At 46.4% G+C, this 16,181-nt stretch overlaps 1 protein-coding gene across 2 annotated transcripts in view; it reads left to right on the forward strand.

Moving 5' to 3' along the window:
• Positions 1-16,181, forward strand: part of GLI3 (GLI family zinc finger 3) — a 284,602-nt gene that overhangs the window by 95,180 nt on the left and 173,241 nt on the right. For both annotated transcript variants that reach the window (XM_029233935.1, XM_029233936.1), the window contains one exon: positions 876-1,118. In XM_029233935.1, coding sequence (XP_029089768.1) covers positions 876-1,118 — 243 coding nt within the window. The remainder of the gene's footprint in view (positions 1-875; positions 1,119-16,181) is intronic.

Raw genomic sequence — 16,181 nt, forward strand, 5'->3', positions numbered from 1 at the left:
TTTGATTTTATGCCTCGGCTCTTTGATCTGCTATTACAGAAAGGTCATCCAATCACATTGGCAGAGAATCATAGTGGACAGATGGAAAGTTCTTACAGATGAAAAGGAGAAGTATTAGGAAGCTGGCATTTCAGCAAGCCATTGCTTACATGTTGGAAGTGATGTCTGGAGCCCACCAGAGCATGGATGTAGATCAGTGTAGCTGATGCCCTCCACACCCGTAGCCTCACCCCGTTTTCGTCTTAGCTCTCAGCTCTGCTCTGTGGGCGGAAGCAGGAAGTGTCCTGCAAGGGGCACTGTAGGTTTCCATGATTGGCATCTTTATCCCTTGGAACCAATGGGTTTTCTGTCCCATGTCTGGCTCTGTTTCATCTCTCAGTGGGTCACAAATCTGACTTAAAAAAAAAAAACCCAAATCACAAAAACTTTGGGATCGCTTTCTAACGGGTCCTTTTCTGAGGAACAGAGGTCCCTCGCTTCCTAGATCACCCGGAGGCCTGGCTTCCTCAGACCAGGGGAAACTGGACATCCACAGCCCTAGGCTGGCGAAACTTCCAGTTCCATGTGGGACCCGCGGGGATACTGGAGAGTCCCCGCTGAGCCTCCCTGGCAGATTCGGCTGGAAACCGGGGATGAGAATTTGCTGACCCCCTACATCTCAAGTGAATAGGCTCATTTCCTGCCCGCCTTCCTCCTTCGATTTGTATCTTGGACCCTCATTCATAAGCAGTTTTGGCTTGAGACTGTCCCGTCGTGGTGTAGCTTTCAAAGTTGCCAAGAATGAGAAATAGGCTTCTTTTGCGGGGGTAGATGGATGGAGAGGGAGCCCTAGTTGATGGCTGCTCACAGAGTTTCCGTTTCCCTTCCTTCTTCAGAGGATGAAAGTCCTGGACAGACCTATCACAGAGAGAGAAGAAACGCAGTCACCATGCAGCCACAGAGCGTGCCGGGGCTTGGCAAGATCAGTGAGGAACCTTCGACATCCAGTGACGAGAGGGCCTCGCTGATCAAGAAGGAGATCCATGGGTCCCTGCCCCACCTGGCCGAGCCCTCTGTCCCCTACCGCGGGGCTGTGTTTGCCATGGACCCCAGGAACGGCTACATGGAGCCTCACTACCGTAAGTGGTCCCCTCCCCATGGCACTTGCCGTAGGAGCCGCGGCAGGCTCTGCGTGTGTGGGCACGTGTGTGCATGCGCTTAATTAATGAGGTATTTGGCATGTATTAATTTATACAAATGGAATTTATACAAACGTTTAATTTACTGTCTGCTTTACTTCTTACTTCTCCCACATCCTGTCCATTCTTCTTTTTAGGGAAAGCCATTTCCGTGCATCCCTAAGCAGCTCTCAGGCCTCGGAGGGGGTTGGAGGGCCGCCGTCAGGAAGGTGTCCATCTGTGGCTAATCCACGTGGACCTTTCCCGGGAACTAGAACCAGGTTTGCTCCACCCAAGTAGATGCTGCTAGAGGAAAACTGGAAGAGGGGGGCAGTTATTGAAGTGGGAGGCATTAGCAGATGTCTTTAACAGCAGCCATTCCCCCTTTTCAGTGATTTGTGTTTGTTTGTTTTTTTGCTTCATTGCTGAGGAGGAACAAACCTCTTCTAACCAACCAAGGCTGAATTCCTTCCTATGGAAGATTTTTCCATGTGTCCTACCTTCTTCTGGAATCAGCAGACCAGAAGACCTCGGAAAGCTCCTTTTCCATCACTCCAAAAGTTTAAGAAATTAATTAGGGCTCCGAACACACCTATGCAACGGTTTTCTCCCAAGGCAGAAACGTAAAGGAACATATACAAGGGTTCAGTCTATTTCTGGCCTGGTTCTAGTTAAAAGAAAGGTAATTCGGTGGTGGAGTAATGAAGTTCATATTGAGATGCTCAGGCTTGCAGCTCTTGATTACAGATTTATCACCTTGCCAGGATACAGACCTGCTCCGACTCCAGATGGACCATCGCGCTCCGGGGAGGGGGGACTGGTTTGCGTTTCCCTTTTTCCACATCGTTCAGAGATTTTAGTGTTTTAAGGCAAAAGGTCATTAGCCAGATGAATGATGAGTGAGGACAGCTGACTAGTGCCTGGTTTTTGGCTCAAGAAAGTGCCCAGGATAAAAGCTAATTTCATCCCTTCATTAGTCGGCTTGAAGCAGAGGGGAATGCTCACTCATCAGGGTGCAGATCAAAGAGCTTCGCGCAACCTGAAGTCTCAGTAAATGCTCCTTCTTCCTCCCCCCAACGAGAGTACATTGTTGGTAAGGATGGAAGATACATTATTTTCTTCAGTGGAGGGAGATTTCTTTTAAGTGGTCAGAGGCATGGAGGAAAAGGTTTGATGGCTTCTTGTTCGCTTTTAAAAGAGGCTACAACTTCTCTGTTTAAAAAGTGCTTATCAGCCCTGTGGCTACCGTGGTTACTTTTACAGATACAGAAATAAGGAGGAGGTGTAGTGTGTGTGTTCCTTTCCTTCCCTCTTTAGAGGTTTCTTTCATTTTATTTGATTTCTCCTTTATTTTCGGAATGAGAGTTTACAACAGTGTGGGTAGGGTTTTTCTCCGAGCACATTCCTAAGTTTTCTACATTGTATGTTTGTGGATGGGTCTGCATTAGATCTCATCCATGCAGAAAATTGGAGGGACTGTACATACTCTCGACCTGTGTTAATATTCCCGGAGAGTGCGCTTACTTTTGAAAAAAGATCAAGTCCAGATTATTCGCCACACGTTCCCTGTCTTGTTTTTGCCCTTCCATGGGAACACAACTTTCCACCTTTCCCCATCTCATATTTGTGTTGTGTTTTTGATTCCAGATGCCCACTAATTGGTGAGGTAGTTAATTGGTCAGGACAGCTGCCCGAAGTAGGCAGATGACTGCTAACTTTCTGTCTGTGCCGTCCAACTTGCAGCTTGCTCTTGGCCCATTTGTTCTAACGGTTTGCCCATTGAATTCTCTCCCCGTCATTTGAGGGGCCGGGATCTCTGCACATCCGAGGCCCTCATCCCCTCTCGGTGGTCCGTGTGTGCGACCCCCCACCCCCACCCCGGGCCTCCAGTGGAGTACGAACTAGTCCGGGGCATTGAAGAACTCTTGATGGCTCTTGGAACTGTTCACTGTCACCTGTTTAGGGGACATCGCACCCATAGGTTGGTTATGCTTCAGCTTTTCCCACTGCATTTTCAAATCACTGTTAAAATCACACGGTAATTTATAAGCGAGGTAGGTTGTCTGTCACCAAATGGCAAGTGCCATTTTGACCCACCCTCTCAACGTACTCACTCAATTGGACATGAATAAACGCTATCGTTACATACATCGTATGGATGGGGAGACCTAGGGATTATAGCTCAGCAACCAGGGCACTCAAGTTCCAGCCTTGCCGCCTACTGGTCGTGTGACCGTTGCCAAGTAGGCTTGTGCTCTCAGGTACCTCTAAGGATCCCTTCGTAACTGTTGAATGGGAGTGATGTAAGACCCCCAGTCCCATGGCGTCCTTGTGACAATTAAGCGAGACAATGCCAATAAAATATCGAGTACCATCTCTGGCTCATGGCGAATGCATCGGAATCATTACAGTAGCTGTTTCTCCTCTGCCCCATCTTTCTTCTCCTGTGCCTTCCTCCTTCTTGCCCCTCCTTCCGTTCCGTCGTCATAACCATCATCCATGCCCTCACCACCATCTGTAAGTGATGCGTTCACTCTCCAAACCGACGTGTTTTGTTTTGTTTTTTGTTTGTTTGTTTTTTTTTTTGATACGCAGGCCTCTCACTGTTGCGGCCTCTCCCGTTGCGGAGCGCAGGCTCAGCGGCCATGGCTCACGGGCCCAGCCGCTCCGCGGGCATGTGGGATCTTCCCGGACCGGGGCACGAACCCGCGTCCCCTGCATCGGCAGGCGGACTCTCAACCACTGCGTCACCAGGGAAGCCCCCGACGTTTTTTCTTTTTTTTTAATCAGAGTTGCAGTTGGGTTCGGTTCAGTGCAGACTGGCTTTTCTCCGCCAGACCTGTTTTCCTCCGTCCCTGAGGTCAGCATCTTCTATAAATACAGGTTACAGATGGAGTGAGTTGTAACCCTTAGGGAAAGGGTGTGCGGTTAGCAAGGGATGCCGTGGCCCTGTGAACAGAATCCTTTCTCGATGAACCTTAGGGGACAGACTATCATTTTTTTCCTGTTTGGGGAGTAGAGAAATTTTAAAGCTTTTACGTGAGTTGGAGTTTTAACCTTTTAAATTCCTAGCAGAAAGTGTTTTATGTAACAAGCACAAACTTAATACATGTGGAAAAATAAAAAGTATAGGGTTAGGTGTTCATGGTAAATAATTTAAAGATGTCCTAAAACTAAGCCTCAAGGGGTCAGTGGGATATGACTTTATTTTTTCTAGAACCCTGTTGGATTATTTCATCTTCTACCAGTACAATGAACGTTTTTTTAGGTACCTCGTAATAATATTTATCCACCTCACGTGGATTTAATTATCCAGATAAACGACTGATGGGAAGCTGAAACTGACACATCTTCTAAGAATCTTTTAGCGTGTGAGAAAAGTACCCTCTTTTTAAAATGAGACGTAAAAGTTTGGCCACGTTTCTTTACCTTGTCTCAGTCGGCAGCCTTGTCTAGAACATAAGTTTATCGCAGACCTTCGGTAGCTGACGGTTCAGAGCATCTTTTCAGGCCGTTCCCTTTTCCTTTGAGTCGTCTGCCAGCCCCACCAGACGGTCGGAGGGGAAAGACTCCTCTAATCCAGTGTATCTGGGCATGTGAACTCTCACAGTAATTCCTGCGTTTCTCTGTGGTTGGAAAATGCAGACGTTCCAAGATGCCTAATTTGTGCTTCTATATATACTAACTTTGTATTTCTAACGTGTGGGCAGGCTTCCTGTAAGACCGGAAAAGGGAAAATCGCTTTTCCCCTCAGAAGGACATCTGTAAAATTTTTATTGCACAACACTCTGTTGTACTTGGGTAGGCAATGTTGCATCTTCACAAATTGCACTTAGGCGGGATTCAAAGTATTTTCGGTTTTGTGGGTTGCACTTAAAAAAAAAAAGAAAAAGAAAACCCCAGGATAGCGGGCACTTCAAACATTTGCAACATGTGTTTGGAATAAAATCCTCGCTGGGGGATTGGGGGGTTTGTCTCGCCAAGGGTAGCTGTGGATGGGGCGTATGTCAAGGCAGGAAAGTTGATGTTCAAGCTGCATGGCTCAGACCTGGGGTGGTGCTGACAGGCTGGCTGCTGCAGGATCACTAACGCTTTATAATTGGGGAGAGCTCGGGAGGGGCCAGATTTGGGGAATCTGACCTACTTGTCCTGGAGTCAGGATAAGGATCCCCATCTCCGGCCCAAAGATTTCTCAGCAGTTTTATTCTACTCCTGCTTCATCTGTAGCCAGATATTTTAAACCACCATCACCCCCCGGCCCCCGCCTTCACTTAACCACTGTGCATTTCTTCTTTTATAAACTTACAAGGCAGGTGACATAATAGTTAAAGCGTTCCTGTACCCTGGCCGACACTTAGCTTCTATTCTCTTCCCCATTACAGAAAACATGTGTTGCATTGTCTTCTGTCTCACTGTGCGGAGTCCAGTTTTTTAACGGTCCCTGCAGGGGTCTTGGTGGGGAGTTTCTTGGAATCACCAGTCATGTCATACAGATCCCCTGCTGGTTTTGTTAAAGGCGGGGAGGGTTTAGAAAGATGCCCCCTTTTCTAAAATTTCAGGTCTCTTTTACAGTTTTATAGTTGTGTGAAGACTGCTTTGCTTCTGCCCCCAACTGCTCCCAAGCAGTAATTCCTCCTGGAAAATATGATTCATTCCTCCATGTAAATGCTTTGATTGAAAACATACCGCTGGTATTCTTCCTTATGTTTCCCAGCTCGGATGACAGAACTATTAGTTGCTAATTAGCAAAACCTGAGGAATTAGCTTCAAGAAAAGAAACTGAATTTTTAATTGGCTGGCATTTGTCTTCTGTGGAAAGCTGATGTGCTGAGCCCACTTGCTTTCTGATGTGCTAAAAAAAAAAAAAAGGGCATGGAAGATGTTTCTCCTACCTGTCTGTCTTTATATTGGGTGACTTTTCACACTCTTTAGAAATATGTTTGCTAAGTGAGGGGAAGGGAAGAGGTGTATTTTACATATTTAATAGACGTACCTGCTCATGTTTCTTTTACTCTTGGAGTGTCATCTGGAGGCTGTGAAAGACAAAGATGCCTACGAGGCACAAGTGAACAGTTTGGTGTTGACCAAACTGCAAAGGCAGTGACAGTTCCCCAAGCACACAGTTCTGTTCTCATCCAGGCTGTCGTTTCTGTCTTTGGAGAACAGTTGACAAGCCAATCAGGAGTGTTGGGATTGTTTTTTTTTTTCCCCCCTTGAAAACTAGAGGGTTTTACCAGAAAGACTGATGTTGGGTCATACTCTGGGGGCTTTGCCAAGTGTCTTGTATCCTGGGCTGGTCGTCTTGAATTGTAAGGAAGCTGCAGTGGGGAGATGCAAGCAAGTCTAGGAAGTTTTGCAAAACTTACTCGTGAGCTTAAGAATAGCTCCCTGCTAATTTTTGTCCTCTTAGAAATTCAATGTAAGGATCCAGGCTTTCTTTCAACAACCTGGAGGTAGTGTTTTAAGACCAGCAACAGTGAGCCAGTTCCATAGATTTTTTTTTTTACAGAGCTACATTGCAGTGCAACTCTGCAGAAAGCGGTAGAAATTTAGGGATCATTTTGAGGGGGCTCCAGATTCCACTCTCCCCACTGAATCTTGACTACTCTCATACTTGACGTGACTGGGATTCCACGCATGGGTCTTCTGAGATAACGACTGAAACTGGGACCCAATGCGGAGAGAAGCATGTGACCTCTGGAAAAATGAGCTATTGATTTTATCCACTGAATTACTTACTAGGACATACTTATTAGAGGGGACCAGGGAGAAGCCTGAAGGCCATTCCTCCAGGAGAGGAATAGAAAGGAAAGGCAAAGGGAGATCATGTTCTAGAGAGAACTGATTGGCCTGTCAGGGCCCTGGCCCTGCCCTCTCACCCTCTGTTGTCCAAATAGTGCCCCCTGCAGGCAAGTCTGGCTCCTGAGGTCCACTGCTCAGGCCGCCCTGCTCACACTGTTGTCCTCCCAGAATAATTCTTGGCTTTCCTCCTCTCCTTCAAGTCCTACTTATTCTTTACTAAAGATGCACTTCCTGTGAAAGACTTCTCTAAGTCCCATCTCACAAGGACCTTTCCCTACCCTGCACTCCAAGTTCACGTGTAACTCTCACCCTGAAACACATCACAGCTATATCCTTGGGTGGTCCGTGTGTGTCGGCCGGATCTCCTTTAGGATAAACGTGATAGTCCGGGCAGTGCTTTGTTCCTCTATCCACCAGAGTTCCTAGGCAGGACTGGGAGGGCTTGTTAATGCAGAGAAGGGGTGAGCGGTTCCTTGCTTGGCTTCAGTCACACCGGAGATGAAGTTAGTCCAGAGCCTGCCGGTCAGAGGTGGCTCCTTGGCAAACTGAAGAGACTGAAATTCTGCATCCGTTTTATAATTCACCCGTTATATGCAACCTCTGATCCACACTGACTCCCCTCCCCCATCCTTTCTGAACGAAAGTAAGCAGGGTTTAAAGTGTTTATAACACATTTATACATTTATAAACATCAGGAATATTTGCTTCTGCCCACCTATATAGCACATTTAAAGCTGCCAGGATGCTCAGACGAGGTGGGATGTGGTACTTTGGAGGAGATCGACACTTTGCTCCCAGAGTTGGATGAGGACCAACTCATTGTAAACACCACGGGAGATTCACCCCTCCTGTGTGTTTTGAAGCCTGTGTGAAATCGAAGGGGTAGGTATCTTTTCCTGTAGTTAAGGTGAGCATGATATTTGTTTTCCCCTTTAGCAAATTTCGGTGATTCGTCTTATCTTCAGTAACCTCTAGGCAATTCACGATTTCGGTAACATCTTTCCCACTCGTTAGTGTGCAAGTATGCGTGTGATCCATGGTAGTGGAATCCTCCATCGACAAATAGATCGGGATCATGAATCCAGTTGTTTAAATATTCCGTGGAGTTATTTTCCTTTTCTAATTGGGCCACCCGCCCACCACCCAACACAAGAGGCAATGTTTTTAGTTGCTTATGATTTCTTTCGCCCCCCCCCCGCCCCCCGTTCCTCCCTCCTTCCTTGAGAAAAAAGCACGAGAAACACAGCAATGCCTGCCATTTCATAGCCATCTGCTAACAGCCTTCCAGCCTCTTTTCTAACAGAGGCAACATTATCCTTGGCCCCCTCCTCCTTTCTGTTGTATAATTAAAGAATGTTACCTTTGATGTCTCTTGAAACCTGCATCTCCTGCCTTGCTTTAGCTTTCTTGATCTTGTACCTATAAATCTGTGCTGTATCTTCATCCTACTTAGTAAAGGGCTGGATTTTTCTCTCTGTGCCTTGTGCAGTTTGGTTTAATATAGGGCAACCGGTCTGGCATTTTACGGCTCTGTCCTTCTTACGTTCTGATAGACTTTGGATTCTTGTGGAACTCTTTGAAAAGTATCCAACTTTCAGTCCTTTTAGCTTTTACGTGTGGGTCTCTACATTGGGTCTCTCCTAAAATGCACTGTTCTTATCTTCCTAATATCTTCCCTTTTTTGGGGGGCCTCCTGGCTTTTTGTTAACCTCAGTTTTTGATGAGTTTCTTCCTCTTAGAAAAAAATGAAGAAAGTTCTTGACTCATTGAGCTGTTTGTATTTTTGGTTCCCCTGTCAGTCATTTGTTAGTGAATCATGCTTACTGAGTGTCTCTTAAGTGCTAACAAGTGGTGGACAGAAAGAACAAGGTCATTGCTTCCATGGAGCTTCAGGCCAATGGGACAATAAGACAAGTAGATAAGCCCTTGCCTAAAGTCAGCACAAAGGATGTATCATAAAAGATAGATGCAGGGCCCCTGAAGAGAAGGTAACACACATACCTCACTCAGCCTTGATGGGTCAGGAAGGCTTCCTGGAGGAAGTGACGTCTCTACCTGTGATAGAGAGGTAGAGAGGAATGTTTTTGAAGGCGTGGAGGCCAAAGGAAAACATGTCACTCGTGAGGACCCAAGAGGACTCTGGGGTTGGTGGGTGGAGCTCAGGCCAGGGAGCGGCAGGAGACAGGCTGAAGAGGTGCAGGCCAGTGGGCTCCCTGGGAGCAGATACCTCTTCTGCATGAATCCACGGTGAGCCCTAAGACTTGTTGCACGGCCTTTGCGTATTTAAGCAGATCTTTGGGTAACTATGCTTCCCAGCACCAGCCCAGGATTTGTTGCAGAGTTTAATTCACCTCCTCTTTCTGATTTGCCACTGTGATTCCATCCCCAGCCCCTCCCGACTTCTCTGGCTGACTTCTTATCCCGTGGTCCTCAAGGACGTGCTGCTGCTTCCCCTGAGTCGTGTGTTATATTTTCTTTCGAAGACAACAAAATCCATTTCTACTTGTTCTCCAACTGCTGAGCTTTTCTGTATTAGGTAACCCTGATAATCACAATAGCCGGGTCTCAAAGTCCAAATCCCAAACATTGGGAAATAAATGTGGTTTCATTTCCAGTGAATCAGGAGTGTTCTGTAGCAAGACACGTTTTCACTTCAGAACATAAGATTCACCATAAAATAAAAAAACTTGAGTTTTATTTCATTGAAAAACGCAAATCCCCTAACGTCAGTTGAGCTAGAGGAATTGTGCAAAGGGCCCACGGCAAGGTTGGCGAGAGGGGCCAGAAATAACAAAGTGAAATTCAGCTGGGAAATCAAGTAGCTAATACCACTGGGAGAAAATGAGAACAAAGACTTCCAGGGGTGGGATAAGCCCGCAATCTGGCCTGGACAGAAATAGTCTTAGGGGAGATGGGGGGACCCCTGAGGAGGAACCGGGCCTCTCCATGGAGGGCTGCGGAGCTAATCAGCCGGCATTGTGTAGGTCAGAGGAAGCCCACTCTAGGAAGCTGGGTGTTTACTCGTCCACTTGGCAGGGGGGGGGGCCCAAATCTGCATCCTGACCGTGTTTGTGACTTGTGAGTGGGATCAAAGGGGGGCCTGCTTTCTAGTTTAGAGAGGAGCAGGGAAGTGTGCATGGAGCGTCCTGGGAAACAGACGACACCACCTCTTCTTTCCATTTGCTTTCGTGAAATAAACCTGCATTCGAATTCGGCAAGATTTCAGATTTCCTCCCCAATCCCTGTTTTTCCCCTTAAGGTAAGGAATGTCATAGGATGCCATCACTCCCCGCCCCCCGCACCCCGCCACTCTCCCCCAGCATCTGTGATTCCAGCTTGGCTCGACAAATGTGACCACATAGGTTGACTCTTTTGAGCAAATGTGTAGTTCACGTCTATATTTAATGTACAGGATGTACATCCCACAGCATGTAGTGCTGTGGGATGCATTTCTGTATAGCCTCTGTGTTTTATCTTTAATGATGTCTTGCGCATAATTTTTGCCCATCACGTTCCACAAATGATGATATAGAGAGATGGTCAATGAGCAGTTGAAGGCACCTGAGTGCCTCCAGTGTCCCCAGCTATTCTGATCATGCCCCAGCTTCAAGTCTTACTCCACTGGGTACATGATGCCTGATCTTCATTCTCATTTCAAAAATTCCATGCATCTTTTTGAGAGTCTGCTACAAGTCAGGCACTGTCTAGGTCCTGAGGGGCCGGCATTTGCCAAGACCGATCAGGTCCAGGCTTTCGTGGAGCCCACATTCCAGCCAGAGGAGATACACACCAAACACAGGGGCAGAGACGTCAACAAGATGGCACAGTGGGTGCACTGAGTCCACTAAAACAGGTGGCGTGCTGGGGAGAGACTCGGGGTGGAGCATGGCACCTTGGAATGGGCGGGCAGAACAGGGAAGGCCTTCCTGGGTGGTGTTTTTGCAGCTGAGACCCAAGTGATAAAAAGGAGTCAACCTTGGGAAGGTCCAAGGGGAGAGCATTCCACTTAAAAAGTGGAATTCGTGGGTTTGCCATGGCCACATCCTGGATCAGAGAGAAGGTGTGTGTGGTGGGCAGGTGGGGGAGATGACTTGAGGGGATCTTTGTAGGCAAATGGAGGGAGTGATGTGATTTGATTTTTTACTTGAAGGGATATCGCTCTGGCTGGTGTGTGGGGATTGTCCTGAAGGGGCGGAGTGTAGAATTAGGGAGACAACTGTCAAGAGGTGTTGCAGTAGCCCAGGTGGGAACTGGTCCCTCTGGCTTAGAAATTATAGGGGGCAGAAATCAAGCCCTCACTGTGTGCCATACGGCATGGGCTTTGTCCTTGAATTCATTAAATCCCCGCAACAACCTTATGAGAGGCAACCATGATTTTCCCCAGGGACAGATGAGGAAACTGGGGTCCAGGAAGGCTAAGTCACTTGTCCATTTTTACCTGGTTCAAAGTGGCCGAACCCAAGATTCAAACTTATGGAGTTTGCCTCCAGAGCTCAAATCCTTAACTCTTGCCCCATAACTGCTGAGACTTCAAAATGGCAGTCCAGGTCTATACAAGGGCCTGGGCAGGCTGGCTTAGCAGGGAACTTAGGGATTCTTCCAGAACCGGATGGTGGTGTTGCCAATGGTGACGGGCAAGGGTCTGGAGGGTCTTGGGAGGGCAGGCTGCCTGCCACGCGGGTCCCTAGGTCTGGACTGTCAGATCCTAACATGGAGAACACAGGTGTGCTCGGTGCTTCCTTTGCCCTTGCTGTGTTCCAGGCGTGGCTACGTGGGAGAGAAGGAGAAACTGCTTCTCAGCTGAGACTCTTCCAAAGAATTGGAAGTTACCTATGACCTGAACATGGCGAGGCCTCCTGGTCTTTTCTGTGTCTCTATTTTGGGGGGATAAGTGTGTGGGGAAACAGTGGCAGTCACCACAGGCCCATGAGGGGAGCATTTATCGTGTGCCAGGCGCTGGGCTAAGGACCCCATAACACGATCTCGTTTAGTTTTCGCACAAACGCATTTGGCACCTGCATTAACTGAGGCTGAGATCTGGAGTGATCACGTTTGAGTCTAGATTCCACGGCCCAGGGCTTGGGAGCCAGTGAGGGAGGCCCCACGTGCACTGCTCTCCTACTTGTCTTGTGAAATAAACTCTGTCTCCCCACCGTGTCCCTGTTTCCCTGATACCTGCAGGGGCTTTGGGGCCATAGGCTGTCTGTTGGATCAAAGATGGATTCGTTATGTGAACTCGCCATTCCGAAGAGCAGCCTCTGTAAGTAACTGGGGCTTTCACGTGTCACCAGAATAATGCAGTATCTGGACCCACCTAGGCCAGTCTGGGGACAGCTTCTCCAGCTGCACTGAGGCCACCATGCCATCCCTCACCTGTTTTCTCCTGTGACATCAGAGCAGTGGACCACCCTGCCCCACCCAGGGGAGGAAGCGGCAGGGGAAGAGCATCCCTTATTTATAAGTATGCTTGGAATGTTTATATCTGAGAGGGAGAGAGAGAGAACCATAGTCTTTTCACACAAAGGCATCTTCTTGTCCCACTGATACGGGCAGTTCCTGGTCTCCTGGCTTTGGTGTCTCAGATACACTGAAATAATCCTGGGGAACAGCAGTTAAGCCTGATTAAGAAGCTGGAGGAATGATTTATGAGAAAAGATGAAAAGGACTGAATACGAATAACAGAGCCAGTGCAGGCTAAAGAGACACATAGAGACTCAAATGAGGAAATAGATGCTAAGGAAAGAAAAGACAGAAGCAAATGCATGAAGACAGTCAAGGAGGAGACCAGGGGGATCCCTTTCTCTCAAGGACCTGCAGGCAAGACTGATGTTTGCTTTAAAGACTAATGTGAGTATCAGACCCTATCTGCATAGGGTTACAGTTCAGGGGACTTGATCTGACTTGAGATAAATCTGGATCTGGTAATAAAGATACAAGTTGTAATAATGCTTCCCCTGTATCAGGAGAATAAGAAACATTAATGTGGAGACTTTCAAGAGTGACTACCATCCCCTGAGATACTTATAACTAGAGCAGTCTAAAAATTATGGACAGTTGCTTTAAGGTTTTTAGAGAAGGCAGAGGGATGACTTAGATATTTTTATTGATTCCCCAGTGTTAACTTAGCACCACACACAGTAGAAATACAAAGTATGGCCCTGGCTCTCGATTTTATATTCTGGGGAGAGATCGCATGAAACAACACATGAAAACAATTAAGCCTCATATCAACAAGTATAAAATAGCAGGATGAAAGGCACGACCCGGGTCCGGGGAGGGTGATTTCTGATTCCAGCGGGGTTTTACAATAGAGCTCTGACTCCATGGCAAATTTAAATCCGGTATGAAATTTCTCCTAATTAACGTTTCCCTTCTTCCTTCCAAATATCAAATGTATGGACTCTAGGAAAGTCACATAACACATATGCCAATGCTGCATTTTCTTTCCGCTTGACCTGTTCCAGCTGTTACAAACTTTCATGTCTGACTTCCATTAATTTATGAGGAGTTCTGAACTGCAATCTGAAATGTTCCCCTGAATTTTTGACTTTTGGGGCGACAGATTTCACATGAGTTGATCATTACCCTTGCTAACATTTCAGCCAAGCATGGGAGTTTATTACTCTCTAATAAGCTTTCCAGGGCCCTCCGGTGATGTGTGCTTGCATGCGCTGTCACGGCTCCCGAGGGGGTACATAGATAGGCTTTGTCACCGGTCATGTCACCACACACCCCCCCCGCCACCTGACCGATGGAACCTGAGCGTCCTCAGTGGCTCTCGTCCGGCACACAGTTCCTGTCCTTAAAGTCTAAGAAGCTTGTAAAAAATAGGTTTTCTGGGTTTTTAGAGGCGTGCCCTCTGACCTTGGGCAGGCAGAAGTTTTAGTTGGCATTTTCGTGTACATCGAGGCTGCTGAAAATGCTCCTTCCCTTTCTTCTCCATCTTCGGGTTTTTTTTTATTTTGTTTTGTTTTTTTCTGTGTCTTGTGGGGTCCTGGTTCTATGACCAGGGATCAAACCCACAGCCCCTGCAGTGCAAACGCGGAGTCTTAACTACTGGACTGCCAGAGAAGCCCCTCTTCTCCATCTTCTGATGGTTCACAGGAACAAGGAGCTGAGTCCAGGTCATGAAAGGTTCAAGGGCAGCTTGGGGTCATTTGCACTAGATTTTTCTTAAACGTGAGTCCGTTTCATGCTTGGCTATGGATCTTAATATTTCATATTGGTGGCCACGTGTTCTTAGTGTCTGGGAACATGCTCGCTAGACTGTGAAATGGCCCACCGATGACCGAGGTGAGTGGTCCGCACTTGCGCTAACCACCCCACAGAGGAAGAGCTGGGAGACCTGCCTTATATAGACCTGCCTTATAGACCTGCCTTTTTGGAAATCCAATAGGATGTTCTTAAAAAATCCATTCTTTTTGGTAACAGCACAGCCTTGTTCCTTTCATGCTAGTCTCCTTCTATTAATGTTCAGATTTTCTGAAGTTTTCTCTCTTAATGAGTCACCAGGTAAGCGTGAGTCTAGGCATGGATTTCTTTGCTGCTGCCTTCTGTCTCGAATATGAAGATTCCAATTAGAAACTCTGTTAAACAGAGTCTGATATGAGGGCTGCGATTGGCGCCTCTTCGAAGAGTCGAGGTCCTACAGGGTGATGTAGTGTGGAAGCATGGGCACTCCTGTCACGGGAGTTCCCGACACGAGTGGGTGGTGGGCACTTGGTGGGGTTGGGAGTGAGACCCGGATGCAGGTTGGCCAGGGGCTCTGCATTCTGCATCCTGTGATGGGTTTTGAAGTTCATGACCTTGGAGGCATCAGCCATACTAAAGATGTGTGTCGTATCCTTACTTGTCCTACGTAGCTAATAATATCTGAGACCAAGGTAAAGTAGTTCTCCCCAAGTACTGCTTTATTTGATTGCCAGCCTAGTTTTACAAAGAGCCGAGGTAGAAATAGATTCTGAGAAGTTGGAGCTTCATTTTCTTTTTTTCCCTCTCTAATCTGATGGCTTAGGTATTATGAGATGAACCGGTTTGCAGGGCAGAAATAGAGACACAGAGGTAGAGAACAAACGTATGGACACCAATGGGGGAGAGCGGCGGGGGGGGGGAGGGGGGCGTGGTGGTGGGATGAATTGGGAGATTGCGATTGACATGTATACACTAATATGTATAAAATGGATAACTAATAAGAACCTGCTGAATAAAAAAAATAAAATTCAAAAAAACAAAAAAAGCCTTGTTTTAAGTTTTATTTGTATTTTTAAAGAATTTCATTTAAAAAAATTTTTATTGGGGTATAGTTGATTTACAATATTGTGCTAGTTTCAGGTGTACAGCAAAAGTGAATTAGTTATACGTATACGTATATCCACTCTTTTTTTAGATTCTTTTCTCATATAGGCCATTACAGAGTATTGGGTAGAGCTCCCTGTGCTATACAGTAGGTCCTTATTAGTTATCTATTTTACATATAGTAGTGTGTATATGTCAATTCCAGTCTCCCAGTTTATCCCTCCGCTCCCACCCCTTACCATTTGGAAACCATAAATTTGTTTTCGACATATGTAACTCTATTTCTGTTTTGTAGATAAGCTCATTAAGAATTTCATGCTTTAAAGTAAATATTCCTAAAAAAGTGTGTTTTTTTTTTCTTTTAGAAATTAATATTGCGGGTGGCCTTGTTGTGTTCTAAAACTGGAGGAGAGGCTTTTCGCATTGGAAATAGCAGTGGGATATGGTGATATGCAATGAATTAAAGCAATTGATTCTTTTTTTAAAAAAATTGAAGTATAGTTGATTTACGATGTTCCAGGTGTTCAGCAAAGTGATTCAGTTTTATATATAATGTATATATATACATATATATTCTTTTTTCAGAATCTTTTCCATTATAGGTCATTATAGGGTGTTGAATATAGCTCCCTGTGCTCTACAGTAGGTCCTTGTTGTTTATCTATTTTATATTGCAGTGTGTATCTGTTGATCCCAAGTTCCTAATTTATCCCTCCCCTTCCCCCTTTGGTAGCCATAAGTTCATTTTCTATGTCTGTGAAAGCAATTGATTCTTTTTAAAAAAAAAAAAAACATTTATTTATTTATTTATGGCTGCATTGGGTCTTCGTTGCTGCACACGGGCTTTCTCTAGTTGCAGCGAGCGGGGGCTACTCTTCGTTTCAGGGCGCGGGCTTCTCATTGCAGTAGCTTCTCTTGTTGCGGAGC

The sequence above is a fragment of the Monodon monoceros genome, unplaced genomic scaffold (genome assembly GCF_005190385.1).
Source record: "Monodon monoceros isolate NGI ecotype Baffin Bay Population unplaced genomic scaffold, NGI_Narwhal_1 Super_Scaffold_2, whole genome shotgun sequence".
Taxonomy (NCBI): Eukaryota; Metazoa; Chordata; class Mammalia; order Artiodactyla; family Monodontidae; genus Monodon; species Monodon monoceros.